We start from the raw sequence: 26,241 nt of genomic DNA, 5'->3' as shown, positions 1-26,241 counted from the left end.
GAGGCCTTGTGCTTCAAACCTGCTTCTTTAAAAGGTGAGACTTTTTGCAATAAGGAAAGTGACAGGAAAAATGCAGTGGAAAGTGTGGGATAGCACTTGCTTTGATGCTCTGTCACCTAACCTCCCTGCAAACAAAACAGGATAAATGTTCAATAAACAGGTCAACTGGAAGCACCCTTAGCCATTCACTAGAGGGCCTCACTAATCAATCTTTTCATTATTGGTTTATGCACTGTTTTTAGCTGACGGAGAGCTAGTAATCCTAATATTTCCCCCTCAGGTAAATGTCTGTTGTGAGGAAATAGCATTTTCCTTGTCTTGTTCTGAGACAGAGGAGGACAGCGTAGCCAAGACATGCCACACTTTCACTTTAGTGGGCATCCAAGTTCTGACAAATACGTGCGCTCTCGTTGCACAAGAATCATAGGTGCCTATTGGCTAGCACCTGTATCATTGTAGTGGTAAGGACTTGCGTACTTCCCCAACACATCTTTAACAACTGGAACACCTTTTTTAAAGTTTTAAATTTTAAAGTTATAGTTCTGAGGTGACTTCTCTGGCAGGAGCACTTGCCTAGATGTTTTTAAATGCTACAAAACGTACAAATATTGACAAGCCTGATTCTTGTCCTGCGGCAGTCCCTTCTCCTACCATTTGCCACAGAGAGGTAACCTGGGAACCAGGGAAAACATAGTCTCGGAGGTTGGGACATTCCTCCTGGAATATTGAGGTAATAAGTGTATGACATAGTTTACTTTGCAGCACTTAATAATAAATTCATTAATAACCATGACTATCAATTTGTAGGAAAATTAATTAATTTTATTTTCAAATGAATGGGTAACCGGATTCAAACCCAAGGTTATCTGAAAACTCAGTAGGCTTGGAAAAGCCATTCCTGGGCAAGTTTGGTTGTAAGTTTGAATGAGTAAAGGATTTTCATGCATTCATTCAATCTATATATAATTAACTGGGAGTAAGACCCATTGCACTCCTGTGCTGCTTACTACTGAGTAGAGATTCATTGGATTGCATTGTGAATGTCTTATCACTGTTATTGATAATAATCCAGTCATTGTAATGAACTGAAATGGAGTTTTTTTTGTTCTAGAAAAAGGGATATTTATTATCCAAAGTGATTCCCTCAACACATGTGTTAAAGCTGAGACATCGAAGCTCATCCTTGAAGACTGCACTCAGCTTTCGAAATACATGTTATGGAAATGGGGTTCTAAACAGCATCTTTTCAACATCGGCCGAAGCACTTGTCTAGGACTCAATATCAGCAACCAAGAGCAGCCATTGGTCATGGCTGAATGCAATTCAGCTCAGCACTCACTGTGGTGGAGCTGCCTTGGAAAAGGGTTGATTGGTGCATCGCAGTACAAATTAGCACTTGAGAGTGGCAAATTTGTTGTGGCAAAAAGAAATTCAACATATGGATGGAAACAATTCCTGTCTCTTGATGGGGATCTTTGTGAACATGCATTCAAAGGTAAAATAAATATTTGCTTTCTTTCCATGCTTCCATTAATATTACTGGTAATAGGTTTTTTTTTTCCAAAACAGCATTTTACAAGTGACTAAAACAAACAGAAACAGGATCCAGTCACATGGGTTAAGGAAAGCCATTTGTTGTGTGTGGCTTGCGAGCAAACACAGCTTGTGCCAACTATTCCCACATTATGTGGAGAAGCACTCCAAAGACTGTTTCTTGTGTGTTATGCATGCCATGAGTTTGATTTGCCGCAAAGGGCTTCGATCTCTCTCTAGGCTATCAGTGTGATACCTTTCTCAAATATTAATTCAGTTCAAAAAAGTGGCTGTGCTCTAAAAAATATTGTTTAGCTTGCTAATTTCAAAGCGCTCCCACAGTCACCAGTTTCTATGTGCTTATGCTCCTAATTCTCAATCTATTTCACATGGCTAAGCCCAACAATTACTGGGCTTACGTGATACTTGTTCCAGTCGTGCTCCTGTGTGAAGCCTGCAATTCTGCATTCACAATTACAAACCTATTTATGAATCAATGATCTGCACAGTTTTGTGCTCGATATACACCACGTGTTCTGATGTTGCAGAAAGACCACCTGTGAATATAAGTTTTACAATAAATATATACTGTTTGTCTTGGGGTGCAGCCATTAGCTATTTGCAATGCATTATAACTAGATGAATAGCCAAATAAAAATACTGTAATATCATGGCTCGGTGGTGGAGCATTTGGTTTGTGTCCATAAGCTCTTCAGTTCTCCAGGTAGGGCTTGGGTTAGACCCCTGTCTGAAACCTTAGAGAGGTACTGCTGATCAGTGTAGACAGTACTTATGGTCTGAGTCTGTGTAAGGCTGCCTCCTATGTTCTGTTGCAAATCAAGTTGTTACTATCAAGACATAATCCATACCAAAAGTTTGAGGGCGGAGGGGAGAAGTATAAATTTGATAGGGAAACAACGCAAATATATGGCCCTTATTTTTTAATGTTAAAATACATTAAATTTGGAGGCTGTATGAATTTACACTGGTATAAGTACTGTATATGACATCCTGACACAAGGGCATCATTTGGATTTGATGGCTTGTGGAGTAATTTCTAATCCTTAATTATCCTATGATGGTTGTAGTAATGCGTTTTAAAAGGCCAAGTCTACTGCTACCAAATAAAAATATGAGTGGATGTCCTGGTTTAGTAAGCTAACTCCGGCATTCTTTGTCCATGGCATGTACATAATAATTGTTCTGCAATTTTGTCTTGCTACTGTTAAAAATTAAAAACCATGAAACTAAAATAATGACAGCAGTTGAAAATCTTTGTTGATTGTAAATGGATGCATTTTTGAAGCAGTTCATTGTCACTTCTGCTATTCTACTACATTATAGTATCAAGAAGCATGGAAAAACAAATATAGTTACAGTAACTCACAGCCTTGGTGTTGAAAATCTTGCATTATTGACATTCGATCCTAATCCCAAATGCATTTATTCTGAAGTACTACTGATTTCAAAGGAACTTCCTTTCATGTAAGTGTGATTACTATTCCAAATCAAAGGACCGTTGTGATACCAGATTTGGGGGAGTACAAATTAGAGGGTTTCCTATTGCTTTCTATATATATTTTTTTCTAAGTGATTTATCCTAAGTATTTTATTTCATGCAGAGACATATACCCTGTTGGGAAATTCCCATGGCTCGCCTTGTGTTTTTCCATTTAAATACAACAATCAATGGCACTATGAGTGCATCAGAGATTCCAGAGAAGATGACTATCCCTGGTGTGCCACAACAAGTCAGTATGAGCAAGATGAAAAATGGGGACTTTGCCCAAATTCTGGTATGTGCTTGTGTTCTTCAACAGTTAATGAATAACAAGATAGTCACATCTTACATGCTACATTCAGTATGTCCCATACCTTATAGCAGGGATTGCCAACTTGGTGCCTTCCAGATCTTTTTGGACTCCAGTTCCTATTATTCATGACCAATGGCTTTGTTGGCTAGGATGAACAACTGAAGGGCACCAGGTTAGTAAAAGCTGCCTTGTACTATCATAAAACCAAGTGAGAAATTTCGCCAGCATTCATCTGCTTTCTTTCTCTCCCTCTCTCTAGTTGGCCACTTTCAAAGAAAGTATTGGAGTACACTATGCTTGCAAGAACAACATTCACACATGATCCAGCCAAAGTTAAACACTTGCACATCCCATTGATTTCACTGGAAGAAAACAAAAGTGCACACTTCCCCCACTGAAATCAGTAAGATTTTCAAGTGTCAATGTGTACTTTTTCCTTTTGCTGATACAATATTTTCAATTGTTATCATAGCAAGGGAGATGGACTTCCGATGCAACACTACATGCTCATTTCATTAAACGTTTTCCATAATTCTACATGAAAATATAAACTTTTGACTCCATCAGATCAGATTCTATTCCTCTTCCTCTCCCCAATAATTCATTAAAGTCTTCCTGACATCATGGAGAGAAGTTGTTGTTATCTTTGTATGAGATTTGTTATTTCCTCAGCCAGTTCCATCAATATGCAATCATAAGAGCGATTCCTTACATCTTAGGTTAAGTATTTAGCAGCCCCATAACCACCTAGCAAGAAAGATACAACTTTTAAAAAGGAATTCCCACTTGTTGTTTTTAAAGAACAAAGCATGTTTTCCTTATGTGCAAATACAGCAGGAATCCTGTCTCTTTCCTGTCTTAATCTAGAAGATAGAAGAAAGGGGAGGATTTTTAAGAAGTGAAGAAGCTTTGAAGTGCACCTCGGATATAAATGCCCTAGGAAAACAAATGTTGCCTTTCAACAGTGTCCCCTGCTACAGTACTTGCAATTTTTATCAATTTATTTATTGTTGCAGTTCTTACTAATCTGAGGGTTTAATTGTCCAGAGCTGCAGTTGCCACATGATGTAGCAATTCACTTCTAAACAAAAGAAATGTTACTTAATATGCACCTCTGTCTACTAACTCTATTTATGTGTCTATTGGTCAGTGGAGATCAGACCAATAAATGGACAGTGAGAAAGTAAAGATGGGGAAGTAAATGTTTCATTAGATGCTGCTCACCAATTCAAGTCACTGTTTCCTTAATTGTTAAAACTTGTATTACTCACTGACATTATCAAGACAGGAGGAATTCAGTCCTATGTGTGAAGTTGATTTTCCTTTTCCTTTTAAATTTCAGAGTGCATCCTACTTCCTGATATAGTTTTGACACCAGAACGTTGAAAGCGAATTTGTAATAATAACGTCCTAGCAGTTCCATTTGTTCATTTGGTGTTAATTAAGCTAGATTGTTATCTCAGAGTGTTATCTTTCTTAATTGCTTTGTAATATCATGCTGTTTTTAACTTGATTTCTTTCTCTTTTTTCACACAGAGACTGGCTGTGACATTTTTTGGGAGATGAACGCAGACACTCAGATCTGTTACCAATTCAATCTTCTTTCTGTTCTCTCTTGGAATGAGGCACGTGTTGCATGTCAGAGACAAGGAGCGGATTTGCTAAGCATCACAGATATGGCAGAACAGAAGTATATTAGTGGTCCACGTGGTAGGTTTGCAACCATGTTTGTGAGTGAAACCTTTCATTTGACTCTGTCAGCGGCTAGAATAGGAGAGCTGTCCATTTCAATTTCATCCTAGTTGCTCTAGCCCCATTTGTGCAAAATTCATTGGTCCAGTTCACGTGTAATGTGAAGCCATAGTTTAACACTACGTGAAAGAGCAGCAACAAACCTTGGGCTCACATACTTCTTCCCCTCTCTTCCATGTTCAGCCATTGCACAACCCTTCCTCTTCCTGTTTTCATGTAACTGGAGTTTCTGTTATGTCTTAACGGAGAATTCTGATTAATTTAACATGGTTTATTGAATCAAGCCAGCATCATAAATCACAACTTGATCCTGTTTTGTTTCAGCAGTGCATGGTTTAAAGTAGCCACAGTTTATCCTTTTCAGCCATAAAGAAAAACCACAATTAGCTTGTGACAGAAAACAGATGCTTTCAATCTCCTGTTAGGGGATGAGGGAGTACACAAGCTTGAAGATCACTGTTGTTCATTTACATAGCACTAAACTTTGGTTTAGCATTATGTGTGCAACGTGTCATTGTAATCCTGAATGACAGGTGATTCACAAAGAGGCATAGCTGTGCTTCTCAAACTTTTTCAACCATCCTACCGCCTCTCCAAACACCCTAAACTGCACCTACCTTCCAGATTCCCCTCTCCTACAACCTTGTTCAGCAGGTAAACTCACGGGGAACTCCATGTGGGTGGCTATCATAGGACATAGGGATCATCTTGCTCCTTGTCTACTGCACTGGATGTGTCCTGGTCTTCCTTTATGTTGGGGGCATGGTAATAGGAATGAGCCCATGCACTTGGCGGAAGACATTCATTGGTGTGCAAGAGGATCTATAGTTTGTGATGAAATAATACTAAAAGTTTCAATATGACTGCTCCTACTTCCCCTTCCACTGTTAATCTCCCCACCCTCACCCTGCACACTCTTTTCCTTTCCTTGGTTGGGACGGGCTAAGGGGGAAAGGCTGACAGCAGCTAAACTTAATACCAGGAGAGAGGTTAGCAGTACATGTTCAACTGGAGTGGTGAGAGGAAGAAGGACACTTGTCCCACGTAAGCAAGGAGGCAGTGCCATATTATCAAACAGGCAGAGCAGGCACCGGCCTATTGGCACCACACCTTTTAGGAGCCCCAGGACAATGAATCAAAGTAATATTGATTTGATCTTGAAAGAAAATTGCAAAAACATAATATGAGATAATTTGCGAGGGGGGGCCCTAGAGATTTCAACTTCAAGCAGGCACTGCAAGGAGGCTCCATCCAAGTGTTTGAAATCAGTGGGCTCATCCTTGTTACACTGCTTGGCATCTTGGGGTACCTGGGCATGTCCAATGGAGTTGAAAGTGATTCTTGTTTCCTCTGGCAGTAATGAATGCAGAATGCTGTTACCTGTACCTCCTGCTGATGACTCATTCTCCCTAGTGGAAGGTGGAGAAAGTAACCCACCAGCTTGGAGATGCAATTCCTGTATAAATTGGGCAATACTGAACTGGTACCTGAATGTCAAGCTAGATCTCTTGTTACACTGCAGAACAGGTGGGCACAAAGGAAGTTCTACTGTGGACAGGTTTAAATCAACTGGATGGAGCTGCTGGCTGGCAATGGTCAGATGGAGCACCCTTGGCATTTGTGAACTGGCGATCAGGTATGCAGATCCTCATCCTTGGCTCTATTATAACACCAGGATTCTATGGCTATTGCTATTGATATTGAACTCAAAATACGAGCTGGCAATAGTATGTTCCAGTATAAACATTAGAAAGACCAGGTTCTGAGTTTTCTGTTCCCCTGATTACTGGTAGATGCAAGAAGTTAATACACATGCAATAAATTACTGTTTTAGAATGCTGTTTTAACTGTTTTAGAATGCTTAAATTCTATCCATCTATTCACCCATCTATCCAGTAGTTTGGCAATGGACAAACTACGGGATAGATGGATGAATAGATGGACTGAATTTATATCCTGTCCTTTCTCACGAAGGAGCCCAGAGTGGCAAACACATCCACAATTTTTTAAAAAAGCTTTTTAAAACAGTTACAGTTAAAAATGTTATTTAATCCACTGACCTCAGATTTGCCAAGAACAGAATTTTTCAGCCACCAAACTAAAAAGAGCCAGTGTCAGACTAGGACCTGGGAGAGGCCATGAAGCCTCGCAGGGTTGTTGTGGGGATTAAATAAGATGGGGAAGAACCACCTTGAGCTCCTTGGAGGAAAACAGTTGGATGTAAATTCTATTTTAAAAAATAAAACAATACAATTAAAAATAAAATATGGGATAAAGTAAGTGGTGCACTTCAGGACACCATTTGGATGGAAGGCTAAACTTGCCTGATAGCTTCTAAACAAAAGCCATTGAGAATCATGCCTGCCCAGGGGGCCACTAGGGGGCGCATTGGAAGATGGCCGACAATACCATCTCTCCGACCCACACGGGGTAATTAAGACGCTGTTATGGGAGTAGGCAGCCTCCCTTGTTGCCCCAAGGAAATGGGGAACACTGCCCTTGCCTGCTGTGCCCATAAATCACCCCCTAATTCGAAAGAAGGGGGTGAGGGCCCTAGGCAGAATGCCCCCGTGTGGACATCGGATCTCCTGGACGCTGTCTCTGATCGCGCACTAGTTGCAGCAATTTGGAATAATTAATTACAAAAGAAGCAAATGCACATATTTCAAGTGAAGAAGGGGAGTGAAATCTGCTAATTTAAGTGACCTCTGCGAAAGAAGACGAAGGGCTGGAGAAACAGGAATATTTTACGATGAAGATACACCAAAGGCGGGGTATGTTGACAATGGGGCTGAATGGGGGGGGAAACCTTTTTTACTTTCCTTCTATGTGATTTACAAGAACCCCTCCTCATTAGAACCGTCAGTTGAACTGACCCAAGCAGGATGATTAAGGTCTGTGTGGAGATAAACTTTAACCAAAAGTATGCTTTATGGAGAGCGAGAAGCAATAAGAGCTTTTGGGAATGGCGCAGCAATTAATTTGGAGTCGTCATCTTGCCAAAGGATTTATAGCCGGGAGGAAGAACGGATTTGTTTTCAGACTGCATTCCTAGTGAATCTCCTCAGAGGTTTTGAGAAAGGAGGCAGATTGGTGAAGATTAATGATGCTAAGACTGTTTTGATGTATGGAAGTGATGTTATATGGAAAACGTCTGGATATGGCTACTGGATAAAAAAAATAATATCCACACAGGATTACAAACTGTTCTAACCAGCTTGCGGAGACTATCAGAGGTCACAAAGAGAAAGGAAAAATATATGAAAATAACAACAAGAGATGTGGAAAAATAATAAGAAAGGACTGGATAGTACTGTGAACATCATAAGGTTAGATTTGTGGACGTTAAAACAGCAGTAAGAAGCAAGAAGTTGATTGGATCCCTTCGGAACTTGAAATATGGGTACCCCCAACAAAAAATTAAAATTCGGCTGTGTAATTTGGAATTTATGTAATTTGGTTTGATTTGATGTGATTGGTCGGTTAATAAAAAATTATTCTTAAAAAAAAAGAGAGAATCATGCCTGCCCAGATGTGGTTCTGTTCCTTGGTCATCGTTCTGGACTTGGAGAATCTTGCTGATTGGGGCAGAATGTCAGGCTTTTAGATACAGAGATATATATAAAATACCCACTGCATATTGTATTGTACTGTACACATGGTGCTAAAATAATATTCTGTTTGCAGATCCTTCTGACAGCTCTCTTGGGCAACATCGCTGCAAAGTGTTTAACTCAAAAATACAGCAGGACTGGCAAAGTTACCCATGTGAATCTGGATTACCATATGTATGCAAAAAATATTTAAATGCTACTGAACACGAAGCATTTGGTGAGTCTCTAACCAGCAATGTAATTTGATCTGTGAGGCTTTTTATATCTCTTTCTACTTTTAATAAGGGGGACATATGTACATTCCACATCTTGGGCTTCAGGCAGTTTGAGTGTTTGGGAATTACAAGATGTGCTAAGTATGCCAATTGAATTCAGGAGAAAGGTAGTTTCAAGTATAAATCATTGTTCGGAGTCCCTTTGTTTGTAAATTGGCATATAAGCTTTGAAGGCAATCAAATACTTAACAATCCCACTTTTACCATTCTGAGGGCAAAAAGCGTACCTATTTCATTAGATTTTAAAGAGGAGAAATTAGCTCTTCAGAAGAACATTTTCTGCATGTAGTGGAGAATAGAATCCCATTTATTCATTTTGTATCATTTCATTGTGCAGGAGTGGGAAACCTCCAGTCTGCAGGCCTAAGTTAGTCATTGTCATTGTCCCCTGGCCGCCTCCTTTCACCTACACCTGATAAAATAATACATAATACAACTGATCAGCAATGTCGGCAAAGGTCCCTGCACTGGGCTTCTCAAGCACCGACAATCAACTGAGTGGCACTTGGGAAGCACATTGTGCCGAGGTTGGGCTTCACAAGTGCTGAGGAACCAATTGATCTTCTGTGCTTTGCAGACTGTTTTGCTCACAGTTTGGCTTCAAACTGTACAGGCTGAATTGGGTCACATTGCAACAGCATTGTGATGTCACGTGGTTGACGGAGGGGGTAGTTTTGCCTACCTGTCAGATTTGGCCTGCAGGGGAAGAGTTGGCAATAAGGATGCGGCCAGTTGACCAGATGCAGTTCCCCAGCCCTGTCAAGGTGGTGTTATTATACATTATAGTCCAAGGATCGCCAGGCTTTTTGGAATAGTAGGTACAGTTATACTTTTGAGAGAGTACTGCAGCCACCACCAGTCACCAAATGGCTGCAGTGGTGAGCATGGCAGAACACAAAATTAGAGGGGATATACTCATTGCAGTTTCTCTTCCCTGCCCAGCCCTAATGGAAGCCAACTACAGTGGTACCTCGGGTTACAGACGCTTCAGGTTACAGACGCTTCAGGTTACAGACTCCTCTAACCCGGAAGTAGTACCTCAGGTTAAGAATTTTACCTCAGGATGAGAACAGAAATTGTGCGGCGGCAGCTGGAGGCCCCATTAGCTAAAGTGCGGGTGGCGCTGTGGGTTAAACCACAGAGCTTAGGACTTGCCGATCGGAAGGTCGGCGGTTCGAATCCCCGCGACGGGGTGAGCTCCCATTGATCAGTCCCTGCTCCTGTCAACCTAGCAGCATATCAAAGTGCAAGTAGATAAATAGGTACCGCTCCAGTGGGAAGGTAAACGGCGTTTCCGTGCGTTGCTCTGGTTCGCCAGAAGCGGCTTAGTCATGCTGGCCACATGACCCGGAAGCTGTACGCCGGCTCCCTCAGCCAGTAAAGCTAGATGAGCGCCACAACCCCAGAGTCGGTCACGACTGGACCTAATGGTCAGGGGTCCCTTTACCTTTACCTTACCTCAGGTTAAGAACAGTTTCAGGTTAAGAACGGACCTCCAGAATGAATTAAATTCTTAACCCGAGGTACCACTGTATGTCTTATTGGTGCAGATTCCAGAGAAAATTGTTTTTGTATGCAAACAAGCAATCAGATTTTTTTTCTCCCCTTCTGAATTTGTGAGCCTTTACAATGGTTTAAGCTTTCTAAAACTAACAAAGCTTTTCCTGGAGTTTTAATGGAGCCCAAAATGTGGAAGCATGCATGGGTTTATAATTTTAGAATAGATGCTAATTTCAGCCGCAACATTTTCTTTATTCTGTTAGGGCAGAGGTGGGCAACCTGTGGCCCTCCAAATGTGGCTGAATTATAACTCACATCACCACTGGACGTTTTGGCTGGGGCTGGCGGGAGTTGGAGTCAGCAGCATTTGGAGGTCCAAACGTCCTCCACCCTTCAGTGAGGGTCTTACTCCAGAATATAGACAAATACAGCTGAGACTTGTATGTTGTTAGTAATGCATTGGTTGTTAATGAACACTATTTACACAAAGTACTCAGAAGTATGCCCTATTACAGTGGTACCTCGGGTTAAGTACTTAATTCGTTCCGGAGGTCCGTTCTTAACCTGAAACTGTTCTTAACCTGAAGCACCACTTCAGCTAATGGAGCCTCCTCCTGCTGCTGCTGCCATGCCGCCAGAGCACGATTTCTGTTCTCATCCTGAAGCAAAGTTCCTAACCCGATGTAATATTTCTGGGTTAGAGGAGTCTGTAACCTGAAGAGTATGTAACCTGAAGCGTATGTAACCCGAGGTACCACTGTACATTCAGTGAAAGGTAACAGTATAGGTAAATCAGTCTGTTTCTGTTCTGTTTGACCCATAAGTCTACATTAACCTGAAGTTTTAAAAAAATCTGTATGAAAATCCAATTTATTTATTTTTTAACTCATGAATTTTTAAATCATTTTGATACTTTTATTGAGTGAGAACTGCAGTGGAATGTTCAGGAAGCTCAAAGGTTGATGGGTAACTGTGGTGGCAGTCTTTATTTATTTATGTATTCATAAAATTTAAATGCCACTTGACTGTAAAAGAACCTCAAAGTGGTTTGCAAAAAAAGTTTTTACTATGTCTACTTGGAATTAAATGGAGTTAGGATTGTAGTTTATGTTCCAATCTGCGTATTAGGCTGGAAGGTGTGGTTTAGGTCAGATAATGTCAGAATTCACAAAGACTGAACTACTCGAACATTCTTAGGGCAATTTTATTTTCTTTCTTTGTGTGTGTGGGGGGGTGCTTATGCATGCATAAACATATTCATATAACACATTTTTGCACTGTAGCTAGTTCTTGGTAGGCAAATGTGTTCTCTTTTCTTAAAAAAAAGAAATAGTGAAAAGAGCTATTATATATGTGCATGTATATTGCATAAATAGATTTATGAGGACTAAGAAAGAATTCATTTGGTTAATATAGCCTTGTTTCTGTACATTTTAATTGAAAAGATTCGTGGAAATTTTATCCTACCGACTGTGACTATAATTGGTATCCATATAATCGTTACTGCTATAAACTTTATAAAGAAGGAAAAAACTGGAATGAAGCTTTGCTTTCCTGCCAGGATGATAATAGCACACTCATTAGCATAACCTCTTTGGCTGATACAGAGATGCTCATTAATCTTCTTAAATATGGTGAGTTCTCATAGTTAATGTGCACTAAACATTGGTTTAAGGTACAGACAATTTTCCTTTTAAAGGCAGTCACACTGAATTCCTTTCTGTCAAGTGTGACAATCCAACCCAAAGTCGATAGAAAAACCCCATTGGAGGCCAGTGTCAGATGTTGGCATCATCAGGAAGTTGCTAAAGGCTTGGGGCCCCAAGAGGGCGTACCTGCACTAACCCCTAACCTGCAGCTCAGGAGCAATAGCAGTGTAAGGAAGAATAGCAGCGTAAAATGGTCAAATATGATAAACTGGCTGGTCTGACGAACAGGATAAGAGAAAACGGAGATAAGGAATATAAGGAAGAATGGACAATGTTTATTGAATATTTTAACAACCAGTATAGACGAATACATAGCTTAGCAGGTCTTGAGTAAATTCAACAGAGTTGAAATAGATAGAGTATTTAATAGATAACAAATTGGATGGTTAAAAAGATGTGGATTACGTGGAGTAGTAGAAAAGCAAAGGAACCAGGAAAAGTGTGGAAGGGAAGTCATATGGTATATGTATGCATGCTGTATTTGGTATGAAGTCGTTAGTGGGACAGGGGAAGGGGAGGAGGGTTAAATATGCTCTCTGTTTGCATGTTTTTGAAAATGCAAATAAAAATTGAACAGAAGAAGAAGAGAGACAAAGAGAAAGGGAAGGGACATTTATTATTTATTTATTTTTATTTGTGCTCTCTCTCTAGATATATTTAAAAATATTATATCAATAAACTGCATAATATAATCCATTTAAATTACATTCACAAAACAAGCCCAAAACAAATCACAGATCAGTACATCAACAAAACTGAAATACCCCTCAGGGAAATCCTGGTATGTATGTGTAGAGGGAGGTGTGTGATTGGCGAATGTATGTGACTTTGATCCCGCCTCCTTTTGCCTTTGCCCACACCCACTGCTGGCAGTTGAGCCTTGGAAGGTTACTCAAGTGTGAATGTGGCCCTCAGGCCGAGAAGTTTCCCTGCCCTTGTTCCAGGCTGATGTGCTGAGTTCAAAGGAGGAGTTGTCACTGAAAATGTACAAGACCCACAGGGCCGCTCATGTCGAAAGTCCTCCTCGGCTAGTTAAAGCTTCTGTATGCAGAAATGATTACAGCCCCTGATGTTTGTTTCCTTATTTAAGTATCGCATTTGCATCCTGCCCTTAATGCATTTTCCAGTGCCTTTGAATATCAGTTGTTGGGGAGCAACAATGGCAGAGTGTCATTGCCCTCATATTCCCAAAGGCCATCCCCATTGATCTCTGCGGCAAACAGGATGCTACGCTAGATTGGCCTGATCAGCGATTTCTGCCCAGACACTGTTTCCAACTGCCATATTCCAGCTATGTCTGGGAAATTCTGGACGTACGGCAGCCCTCGAAACAGTAGTTAACCTGCATGTTAGGACAGGGCATCAACTTAGGGGCCTGTCTAGGTTGCAAAAGAGTAGTCTGACTAAAATATGGAGACAACTTTGTGTGTGTGTTTTTATTGTGCTGTCGAAAATTACCTGGTGTGTCCAAATAATCTTAAAACGCACTTAATTGTATACTACAGAAAATGTGACAGAAACTTGGCTTGGACTGAGCAGTCATAAGACCCCAGTTGAGTTTGAATGGTCTGATGGATCTCCGGTAACCTTCACTTACTGGCACAAACAAGAGCCAAATGTCCATCAGGGGGGAAATCAACTTTGTGTTTCAGCTGAGCAATATGTATGTTTTATTTATTTTCTCTTTTTATATATATAAAAATAATAATATTTTGTAAATGTTTATGTCCTAGAAGTGGTGGTTTTTGTTTGTGTGTGTTTTGTTTTGCTGCATTATGTGTGCAATGCCTCAGAAGTAGAATATTCTGAGAGCTCTATTTTCTTGATGATTCTCAAGTAATATAATGACTGCTCTCATGCACACAGCAAATCATAATGGAACAATATGCGTCCACAATTACCTTGTCTTTCCAGTCCAAATGTGTGTTAATAAGGCACAGCTCTCCTCTCCTTAGGCTGTTTGATAAACCTTCTTCCCCTGTAGGCCCACTGGTTTTTCAGTTCCATTCCTTCCCCCTCCTGCACTATCTCAGGGCTTTGAGTGCTCTACCTATCTTTTTTTTCAGAATCATTCCTATTTCACGTTTCCTGTCTTTTAGGTTTCTACTTTCCTCTCCTAGTTTCATAACCTTCCACTTGGCCACTCAGTTTTTCCCTATGCTCAGGCTGTAGAGGAGATGACCTCCGAGATAAACTTTTTGCAAAAACACAATTCTTCACTGTTTGGCTTTGACGCGTTACAATATCGGGAAATACTCTGACACTTCAGAGTAGCTCATCAAGCTCTTGAGACAATTCCAGAGGCAAATAGGTAGAATAAACAAGCAGTGGAAGCTAAAATACGAATGCCTTGACATGAATTTATCGTATTTTATTTAATACATTTATTATTAATGTGTGTGTGCGTATACACACATACACATACAGATTAAGGTCACATCTAACAAACATTTGCTTAGTCAAGTAGAGACTACTCATGCACTTAACAGTATGAAACTCTATGGGGGATCTAAAAATGCTAGCAGAATGCACAACTTCTACTTGTAATCGAAGTATTTTAATGTTCTAAAAAAAACCAAAAACCACCACCACCAGTTTTCCTTCCCATGTTATGAATAAGCCCATTGAGCTAATACCCCCCCCCCCCCGAAATAATGACATATTAAGCTTCATTAATTCTTCCTGTTTGTTTTTAACTAGGAGGGACGCTGGAAAGTTAAAAGTTGTAAAGACATATATTTTTACATTTGTAAAAGAGCAGGAACTGTTGGAAATCTCATTTCAGAGGAAGAATCAGGCTGCCCAGAAGTAAGTCTAAACCAAACAGTTATGCCTCATTTAAAATAGTAAATATTGGAAGTGTTTGAATATATCTGGATAGGAATTCAAGCATATTTAGAATTTCACACCTTTTCCCAATTTGCAATCTAATCTTATGTATGTTTGTTCAGAAACAAATCCTGCTGAGACCAATGGGATTTACTTTCAGGTAAATATGCACAGCACTGCTTCATTAACAAAATTCCAGTTTCCAAAACAAGTTGTGTTGCTGTAGATCAGGGGTGGGCAGCCTCTGGTTTGCCTCCCCATTTGGCCAAGCCATGGCCACCTGCCCTAAATCGTCATATATAACATCATCCTATATGACGTCAGGTGGAGGGCAGGTAAAGTCATATCTGAGTCAAAAACAGGTTTGCAGGCACCACTGATCACCTGATTGGCAGGCTTTGCCATGCACTTTGAAGCAGAATCTCTGTAAGCATGTTGGAGCGCTTATGGATTGAGGTCATGAAGTTTTCCTTTTGTGGGTCACTTGCTCTGTCAGCAATTTTGAATGCAGTTCTTCTAACTTTCTACATCAAAAGGCACGGCACTTTGGTCGACCATCTGTACAAATAACAACTGCTCTATGATGTTTCATCTTGCCTGTGGCTTTTATACTGTTTCTAGAGGAATGACAGGGTTGAAAACAACTATTTCTTTAACAGAGAAAGTTGTGTTAACCTTCTATCCATACATGGGCACGAGGATTAATTGGCTATTAAATTTCCTCTTTCGAAAATTATTAATTTATATCATTTGCTTTCTCTACTTTGGGGTGTGTATGTAAAAGTTGTCTATAAATGTATCAGTGCTGTTATTCAGTGAACATTTAATATATTGAAATATTGAAATTCAAGACAACTGAGGCTCTTAGCAGTACCCAGTGAGACACAGGTAACCATCATAGTGGTATAAATAGTTGATTTCTCACCTTCATGTTTATATATGCTGATATGCCCTCTGCCTAGTCTTTGAATATAAAGATAATGTAAAGGGTCACATATATTTCTGAATGGGATGATAAAGTTTAACATTCTGGAAGTTAGTTGCTAACTTTGTGAGACCGTTTGGAGCAACACCCCATTCATTTTCCTGCTTGCGTTTGGTCTGCCATGCACATATGTCTGCCAGCATGCATGTGCTTTCTAATTTGCTGCAATATTTGGACAGCTCTGTGTTCATAATGAGGATGTGGGCCTTTCCATGACACATCATTGAATGGGAGAAGCCATTCACTGGCATGAACTCCTATTTGAGCACCAGAACTCCTGCATTCACAAGCAGCCTTTGGGCTGAATGTCTTATTGAAAACTCTGCCTCCATTTGTCATTCATAATACTGAATGTCGCCACTCCAATCTGAAACTACTTCTTCAATTCTAATGTCGATGCACAGCTAGCCAGGAGTTTAGTTGACATTTTAGAGTAAAAATTAGAGGATCCAGATCCATTTTGTTTTCATTTGTGACTATGAGATACATGTCAGTATCTCTAAGTTCGTAACCCATCGGTGCCGTCATTTGTTCTTGGCTTCAGGCATATGTGCTTGGAAGACTATCCTGCTTATTTGCTTTGGTTGGGGTTTTTTAAAATCATTTTGATATTTCTGACAAATTGATGATTCTATATCTTTCTTAGACACAGCAGCAAAGTGCTCATTGCTCAGTTGGCCATATGCCATGTGATTTTATTACTAATTCAACAAACTGTTCCCCCCTTCTCCTAATCTATAAACTGCTAACAGAGGGCAAATGTTTTGTTACTGAGGTCAAATTCCTTAAGCTAGCTGTCTAAACACTAAAGCAGTGATTATCTAGGCACTTTCCCTAAGCCAGCTTTTGGAATGGCATCATGGAGCTGTCAGATGCTTGACAAGGAAGAAAGGAAGAAATGTTGCTTTTTGAAGCTGACAGCATTTGGGTTAAACTAGGGTCACAATACTTACAATTTGAAATGTCAGAATTTTATGTAAGTAGCCAATGCTGTAACCAATTAATCCAGTTTGGTCCATTGAATTTCAGGGAAAGGATTAGGTGATTGAACTGAGCTGATAAACTTATAACTTGGTGATGATTCACACAATTAGTTGTTGTACAACCATCATGTGTCTCTATTCTGTGACTTGGAATATTCAGAATCGTAAATGGCTCTTAAACAGATCAGTTTCTTATAAGGTCCACCAGTAGTTCACTGGTGGGTAATCGTCAGCCCACCAGACCTTGGAGGTTGGTTTACTAGTCTGTTTGGGGCAAGCCACACCCAACTTTCCCTGGTCTGACATATATAATGGCAGGCGCAGGAAAGTTCAAGCTGTGGCTTGGAACTTCATGCTGCTGCTAAATGTAAGAAGAATTGAGAGCACACTCAAACTTGCACTCCAAATTTTTCCTTTGCATTCCTGGCTTGAAGTCAAGCTGGGCTGGAAGAGAAAAAATATTCATTTGCAGGTGTGGCTGGAAAGTAACCCGCACCTGCAAATAAAGAATCATCAGTTCTTGTAATAACAGATACCGGTATATGCCTTTATCTTTTGTGGATCAAATATTTTGTGAAAAATGTAGGACTCACAGGCACAAAGCTTTTAGATGTGGTTTCATGATAACAGTATGACTGAGATAAAGGTTCTACATAATCCCCAATACATATGTTGTTGTTGTTAAAATTTATATGCCACCCTTCATCCATAGATCTCAGGGCAGTTCACAACATAAAATCACAATATAAAAAACACAAAATATATAATAAAAACAAGAACAAGAAAACCACAAACCAATAAACCCCCTCCCCACAGCTCCTCCCACAAACACATTTAAAAGGGATATAAGATGTTAATCAGCCAAAGCCCTGGTTGCAGGGGAACATTTTTGCCTGGCACCTAAAGGTGTATAATGAAGGCTCCAGATGGACCTCCTGGGGAGACCATTCCACAGAGAGGGGAGCCACTGAAGAAAAGCCATTCTCATGTTGCCATCATCCAGAGCTCTCATAAAGGAGGTGCACAATAAGGGCCTCAGATGATTAACTCAGGGCAGGGTCTGGATAGGTTCCTAAGGAGAGAGGTGGTCCTTGAAATATTGCAGCCCTGAGCCATTTAAGGCTGTAGGTCAAAACCAGCACTTTGAATTGGGCCTGGAAACTAATTGGCAGGCAGTGTAGTTGGGCTAGGATCGGTATAATATGCTCAAACCATCTTGCCCCGGTGAGCAACCTGGCTGCCAAATTCTGTACCAGCTGAAGTTTCTGAAACGTCTTCAGAGGCAGCCCTACGTATAACACATTGCAGCAATCTAACCTAGAGGTTACCAGAGCAAAGACAACAGTAGATATCGCCCCATACCTAGTTAAAGAAAGATTCTTTCCTTAAGTCAGAAAATATTGATATTATTTGCAAACAAAAATTGGAATGACCCTTGAAGTTCATCTAAAAGAAGTAAGCTGAAATAAATAATTGATAGACAGCTTTGGCTTAACAGAACTTAAATAAAATAGCAGTCCCTTCTTACGTGATTCCTCAGCCAAGTTTAGTTAAGCTGCTTTAATATCACTATACCAAACATATTACTGGAAGTAAGCTCCAGTGACTTCACAGTTCAGTGACTCCAGACATGTGGACTACCACTTGGGCATTGCTTTATCATTCTCTTTCACAACAGGGAAGCATTCACTGCAGTCACTGGGAAGCAATGATTTAGTCCTTTCAACTTCTATAAGAGACTGGGGTCCTGATTCTTAGTATTGAAGAGCCTTCTAGGCAAGACATAAACTAATAATTTCCTGCCAGAGTCATTGAAGAAATGGGGTACCTATTTTGAAGTTTGGTAAGAAATATAAAAGAATAGCATGTATAAAAGCCTTCTAGGACCTCATCCATACAAATCATCAAAGGCAGGTAAGTATTCAAAACATGATTTAATTTAAGGATTGGAGAAGGAGGTTTAGTAACATTAAATTAAGTTAATATGGAACTACTCTTTGATGAGTTAAGGTAAATTTGTGCAATGAATAATAAGAGTTTGACGGTATTATAATTCACATAAAAAATGACCTTTATCTGCAAGTTTATCTCTAATTGGACAGAGGTACCAGAATTATTGGGAAATTACGGTATAATATTACATTGGCAATTCTAGTTGTTTCAGTTGAAAATACTCAGAGAAATAGTTCAGCCAGATGTAAATTCTACCTTCCTTAATTTAAAATGGTCTCTCCATCTCTCTCTCTCAAAATATACAAAGGTTAGTATTTAATTCAATAATAGTTTTCTTGTTATTTCAGTGTGAGGTTGACAGCCTACTGCACTGAACACAGTTCCCATGTAAAGTCTACCCTAATTCACTGAGTTTCTATAACATTTCAGTATGCATTTGATACAATTAATAATGCTTAAGTGTTTGGCTGTAGGCTGTTTCAAATTATAGGGCTTGTTAGTGAATGAGGTCATGACATTGACAGGGTATGCTGGGATGGCACTCTTCCCGGGATGCTTATTTATTTTTTAAAACTAATTTAGAGGCTTATCTTTATGAGCAAGAACGCTCTCCAGCTGGCTTACACACAAATCAAAACTTTAAACAGCGATAATATTTTAAAAAATACAAAACATCCTATATATCCACAACATTAATAAATCCAGCAATAATTCCATGTCCAGCTGAGAACTAAAACACAGGACTTGGGGCCTTCAACACCACAATGAAACCCACTCCCATCAGCTCAGGTAGGGAGACTATTAGGTAATGAATTAGTCAGTACACTTACATAATAGGAATATAGGAATCTGTTGGTCCACTGGTCCATTATCTCAGTACTATTTACACTAACTGTCAGAGGCTGTCCAGGGATTTAGGAGATGCTGTGGACTCAGACTTTCTGTGTGCAAAGCAGATGCTGTAACATTGAGCCACAGCTCTTCACCAAACTAAATCCTTTTTCTGTCTTGGAAGCCCAGCGCACAGCCATTAGCTGTGTTGCTAATCAGAGAGGTGGTACACTGCCTCCACCCTCCTTGCTCCTTTAGTTGAGCCTGATGCTGAACCTGAAAACCTAGAGAGCTCATTTGGGTTAGGTTCACACCAACCTTTGACTGGGATAGGTTTCCGTAATAACAGACTGAGTCAGCATGATGTTCAGTAAGCAAGTTCAATATATTTCTGTACAGAGATTTGAATGTTTGATGTCTTACTGCGCTTAATGTTTTAATTTGTTAGAAGCCGCCCAGAGTGGCTGGGGCAACCCAGTCAGGTGGGTAGAGTATTTTGTTGTTGCTTCTGCTGCTGTTGTTGTTATTCACTATTTAGAAATTATTGTAGTTAAGTGGTATATAAATTGTTTAAATGAGTGATTAAATAAAATAATGAAACACTTACCCCCTGACCTGACATTCATCAGCAGCTCTCAATGCTTTAAGCAGCCAAACTTCTGTAAATATTTAACTAAATAACTCTCAATTTTCTACCTTTCTTACACACTCTTTATACCCATCTTTATCATCCTTATATTTGCATTGAATCTTGACACTTTCTTCTCAAGGTACAGTGTGGTCACAATCCAGTCAATGTTAAACACTTCAGTGCAATCCTATGTACATTTTCCTGAGAGCAAGCCGCATTGAACCGTCAGTCTTATTTCTGATTAAATGCGTATATCATTTCTCCACTAGGCTCTGCTTAACTCTCCCCTTGAAATTACTGTGTCCTGAAAAGATTTCACTATGCATGGATTCTGTTCTCTCTCTCTCTCTCTCTCTGTGTGTGTGTGTGTGTGAGAGAGAGAGAGAGAGAGAGAGAGAGAATTATCTTTGCATGATGAGTGGGTAAACTGCAGGTATAGAAAGGGAACAAAAGAAGCTGATTTTGCCAGCTCAAACTTTTTACCCATCTAGGCCAGCATCGCCTACTCTAGGGATCGCAAGCGTGGTGCACTCTAGGTGTTGTAAACTCCAATTCCCTATCAGTCCTAGTACAGCATGTCTAATAGTCAGGGATAGTTAGAGTTGTAGTCATAGAATCATAGAATTGTAGATTTGGAAGGGACCATAAGTGTCATCTAGTCCAACTTCTGCAATGAAGGAATCTTTTCTCGAACATGGGGCTCGAACCTATGACCTTGAGATTAAGAGTCTCATGCTCTACCAGCTGAGGTATTTTCCAACGACATTGGGAGGGCATGGTGTTGACTATTCTTGCCTACTCTGACTGTCATTGGTTCTCCAGTGTTCCTTCCCTTCCTCGGTAGTCTCTCTGGTACCTACTTGGGTGGCATCCAATAATTATGTATAGATAAGTTCATGTATATAATATGCCATATGTTACAACAACCAACGTTTGTTTTTGAAGGGATGGGAAAGGCACGGTGGATATTGCTACCATGTGGACAAAACCCCTCGAAGCTTTGAACACTCCTCCAGTGGCTATTACTGTCCTTCACTTGCAACAATAATGAACAGGTACCTAATTCTACCATACAATTTAAAACAACAACAGTATTTTAACTCTCTTATGACACTGGAGAAGAAAATGGAAGAACCATGCTGGATCAATAGCTAAAACTGACGGAAATAAAATGTTCTGATTGTTATTGCTCGAGTCAAAATGAAAACCGGATAGAATTAATCAGTTACTTGCTAGATTGAAATGTTCAGTGACATGCAATTATTCATGCATGCAAGAATTCTGACATTTTAATTCCTTCAGGGTTGATTTACACCATCTTCATTACAGGAAGCCGGGGAGTGTTTGCTAACAATCCTGACAAATATATACTCATTTGCTCACATGCAGCTATTTGATGCAAACAATTCACATTGTTCACTTTTCATTTTAATAACCCAGTTTCGCCATATGGAAACAATAAGAAATAACTCCAGTAACAGGTTTTCTCTGGTTACTTAGATGATGTGATTTTCTCTTTTTCCTTACACTTTATTCTCAAATTGAAGTAAACCCCAGACAATGAGAGGTATTCAATTAAATACTTACACCATTGCAGGGTTTAGCGCTGGCGCAGTGGGTTTCCCCCCTTTCTCCCCCCACACATGCCCTGTACTGTCCTGAAATCTGCTCCAGAACAGATCTAGAGGATACATGGGTGGAACGGGGGGGGGGGGGGGAATGTACTGGTGTGCAATGAGAAATCCTTGCACAGACTTAGTGTTTGCCTTAGTACTACATTGAAGGCAACTCAATTTAATCTGTCTGCTCAGAAGTGAGTCCTATGAAGTTCATTTGGACTTACTCCCTGGAAAGTGTGTATAAGATTGCAACCTTAGTTATATTTGCGGCTTTGACAAATTTATGGACAGGATATTTTCAGTGCGTGTTCCCCATTGTAGCTAAATTGAGCCTCTAGGAACAGAGGTGTTCATTTGAATACCAGTTGGGGGAGGAATTCTGGCTTCATGCCCTGCTTGTGAAGGATAATATCCCAACTCCCTTTATCTCTGTTAGGATTCCATTTTGCTTGTTAAAACTCCGTATTTGACATTAGCAGTGCTGCTTAGCCATCCATGTATGAATTCTCAGCAACCTCTCCTAGTAGAGATGCACGCACACACCCCAGTATATTTCAATCATATCATGCATTCTGATGTGAAAACATATCGTATTCTAACATAAAAGAATGAAAAGTTGAGAATACATGAAAGGTGATCGGCTAGGCGGGACTGTATTATTGAATTTAGGTTAATGTAGAGAATGGATATATTAATCACGGGTTATTATGAATAGACGTTTGTAGACAGGTAAAGAATAGCATAATTAATCAGTAATTAATTAAATCAAACATTGAAGGATTGCAGTGTGTGATTACATATTATTATAATGACAAGGTTGGAGTGGGATACTCAAAAGAGCATAAGGATCTCCGCTTGGTTTAGAATGAAGATTATGGGTTGGAATCTCTACGGGAAAGGAAATGTGTAAGAAACATTGCTTTGGATCTGGTTCTTTGCAGCCTCTCTCAGATTTTTCAGGAGGCTGACCCTCTGTACATTTGTATTCAGTTAAAATCTATCTTTTCACTTGCAGTCTGCATCTTTTCTGTTTGGGTCTCTGGGAGGGATACCTCCAGTCAGTGACAGAGCTTCATGCTCTGGCACCGGGGGTGAAGAGAAGATGGGGACATGGCTGGCGTGCATCCTGGGGGCGTGGCACACTGCTGCAGGGGCGTGGTATGCATCCTGGGGGCGTGGCGCGCTGCCTACGGCGGTGTGGCACCCAGCAAGGGGGGGCAGCTGCGATGGCCCCCCCACCGGGATTGTGGTGCCAAGGGTGGTGCGCTCCCCCCGCCTTCCTCTTCCTCCGCCAGTGCCTCCAGTCTTTAAAATTTCTCCAACAGTTGCAAGCTTTCTGGAGGCATCCAGATTGGTCTCAACTAGGGCCAGGGCCTTTTCAGTACTGGCCCCGACTTGGTGGAACGCTCTGTCACAAGAGACTAGGGCCCTGCGGGATTTGACATCTTTCCGCAGAGCCTGCAAGATAGAGCTGTTCCACCTGGCCTTTGGTTTGGACTCAGTCTGACCCTTATGTTTCCCTCCCCTTATGGTCTTGATTTATCGGCTATTTTAAAATGAGGCTGCATTTTAAATTGCCCCCCCCCCTTTTTCCTCTATTATGTTTTTACTGTGATTTTATTGGTGTTAGCTGCCCTGAGCCCAGCTCTGGTCGGGGAGGGCGGGGTATAAATAAAATTTGTTATTGTTATTGTTATCTGGCTGGTCATTGTTTGTCCACCTGAATCAACATTATGTTGATTATGATAACTCATTTTTATTCATTATAAACTCTGTGCTTTAATGTGCATAGGCTTAATTCATAGCAGGTGGGGAGGGAGAGTTTAACCCTCCCCTCCCCTGCTGCTGTCCTGATTTTTTTTAAATAAAAAAACCAACAACTCTACTTTGAAGCTATTATTTGCACTGGAAGAAACCTCCTTCCCCTATTGGTCTCAGCTGAGAATTTCTTCCCAGCACAAATACCAGCTTTGAAGGAATGCTTTTCATCAGGAATGCAGCCAGAGGAAGAAAGAGTTCCATCTTTTCCCCCTCCCTGCCCCTGTCTGCTGAGATCCCAGTAATTATCAGCTCCCACAACAGGTGCAAATGTAAGGATGCATTTAACATTGTGTCTAGTTCAGGCCTCAACTTGCTACCTAAGTGCACAAAGTACAGAGGCTTCCTTGACCTCCCCGGGTGGTGAATTCCATAGTAGTAATTTAGGCAGTACTACGGAGAAGGGCCTATCTTACGTTTCTGTTTTCCATACCTCACAAGGTCGCAGGGCAAGATCACTTTTTAAAAAATAGTCTTGCACTGTTTCTGGTAGATGTTCCACACATGGGGGTTTACAAACCTATGTAGGAAGCATGTTACAGAGATATAGAACAACCACCAGGGATGGCTTTCTGCAGAGTCTTATTTGAATGATGCACCAATCATGCCAACTGAAAGCAGCCTCTTCTGTACCTTTAAAAGAATAACTGTAGTTGGGGAAAGAGATGCCCTCTTAATGTGTGTTGCCCAAGTCATGGATAGCTCAGTTGGTTACAGCATGGTGCTGATGACACCAAGGTTGCAGATTCTATCCCCATATGGGACAGCTGCATATTCCTACACTGCAGGGGGTTGGACTAGATGATCCTTGGGATTCCTTCCAATTCTATGATTCTGCGATTCCATGTAGAACTGTAGAGCTGAAAGCCGGCATGCTCATGGCATGAGCAGGATGCCAGTTAGAAGAGGCATGTCCTGAGCAAACAGCCGTTTGAACTTACATTCCAAGAGATCTAAGCCGGTGAGATCTGGCATATTGTTTTTCTTGAAGTAACTTACAAGTTTCCTCTAGCGGGGCTTGCCTCTTCATCACAGTCCACCATTTGCCCCCAGTGAAGTATTAAAAACCAGACACTTAATGTGCTTCATCTGCTGTTCTTAAGTACAGTGGTACCTCGGGTTACAGACACTTCAGGTTACAGACGCTTCAGGTTACAGACTCTGCTAACCCAGAAATAATACCTTGGGTTAAGAACTTTACCTCAGGATGAGAACAGAAATCACGTACCAGCGGAGCGGCAGCAGCGGGAGACCCCATTAGGTAAAGTGATACCTCAGGTTAAGAACAGTTTCAGGTTAAGAACGAATTAAGTTCTTAACCCGAGGTACCACTGTAATTTGTTCAGTTTCAGCAAGATTCTATACAGCTTTCTGTATTGCTCAAAAGGATGAATAGGGGGTGCCTCTTGAACTGTGATGTAAGGAATCTAATACCTTGTTTATATTTCATATTTTTTCAAGGTTTGAACAGAGTTTTCTCAACAGTATGATTCACAACATGGAGAAAACAGATAACCTTTATTTTTGGATAGCACTGCAAGACCTCAACAATACAGGAGAATACACTTGGCTAAATAGAGATGGGAAGCCTCATCGTCTGACCTATACAAACTGGGGAAAATATCAGCCTAGTGAGTTATAACCTTTATAGCTCTTGTTAATATTTGATTATTGAAGCAAATGTGCCACTTTTCCTCACTTTCTGCTTTCTGCTTATTACCAGGCTGTCTTAATTTGGGCCAGAGTATAACATTAAAATGGGACACGGGTGGCACTGTGGGTTAAATCACAGCGCCTAGGACTTTTCGATCAGAAGGTCGGCGGTTTGAATCTCCGCGACGGGGTGAGCTCCTGTTGCTCGGTCCCTGCTCCTGCCAACCTAGCAGTTTGAAAGCACGTCCAAGTGCAAGTACATAAATAGGTACCGCCCCGGCAGGAAGGTAAATGGCGTTTCTGTGCGCTGCTCTGGTTCACCAGAAGCGGATTAGTCATGCTGGCCACATGACCTGGAAGCTGTACGCTGGCTCCCTCGGCCAATAAAGCGAGATGAGCGCCGCAACCCCAGAGTCAGCCACGACTGGAGTCCCTTTACCTTTACCTATAACATTAAAATTTACCTCAGGATAATGGAACCTGCAAGTACAACAAATTAAGTGTTTGATAGCCTGCTAGATACCAGGGATAGCCTTCATGGTATCTTCCAGCTGCTGTACTACAGTCCCCATAATGGAGGACAGCTTCTGGAAGACGATGTCCTAGCCGACATTTAAAACACATGGCTCGAAAGTGTGTTTAGAATTGCAGCCTTAATTTCTAGATTCCCTTCTTACAGTTAGCTGCTCATACACTTAACCTGATTAGCAATCTCTTGTGGGCAAATAGTCTGCTAGCAGCT

General features: G+C 40.7%; 1 protein-coding gene across 3 annotated transcripts in view; it reads left to right on the top strand.

The window, feature by feature from the left end:
• Window positions 1–26,241, top strand: part of PLA2R1 (phospholipase A2 receptor 1) — a 71,168-nt gene that overhangs the window by 2,334 nt on the left and 42,593 nt on the right. For all 3 annotated transcript variants that reach the window (XM_081005658.1, XM_081005657.1, XM_081005659.1), the window contains exons 2-11: window positions 1,112–1,495; window positions 3,156–3,329; window positions 4,884–5,057; window positions 6,622–6,735; window positions 8,787–8,930; window positions 11,934–12,122; window positions 13,703–13,860; window positions 14,898–15,005; window positions 21,355–21,464; window positions 25,308–25,477. In XM_081005658.1, the coding sequence (XP_080861784.1) occupies window positions 1,112–1,495; window positions 3,156–3,329; window positions 4,884–5,057; window positions 6,622–6,735; window positions 8,787–8,930; window positions 11,934–12,122; window positions 13,703–13,860; window positions 14,898–15,005; window positions 21,355–21,464; window positions 25,308–25,477 (1,725 nt within the window). The remainder of the gene's footprint in view (window positions 1–1,111; window positions 1,496–3,155; window positions 3,330–4,883; window positions 5,058–6,621; window positions 6,736–8,786; window positions 8,931–11,933; window positions 12,123–13,702; window positions 13,861–14,897; window positions 15,006–21,354; window positions 21,465–25,307; window positions 25,478–26,241) is intronic.

The sequence above is a fragment of the Podarcis pityusensis genome (assembly GCF_964106645.2).
Source record: "Podarcis pityusensis genome assembly, chromosome: 1".
Lineage (NCBI taxonomy): Eukaryota > Metazoa > Chordata > Lepidosauria > Squamata > Lacertidae > Podarcis > Podarcis pityusensis.
Note: the sequence above shows the minus strand (reverse complement) of the source record. Positions and strands in the feature narration are given on the sequence as shown.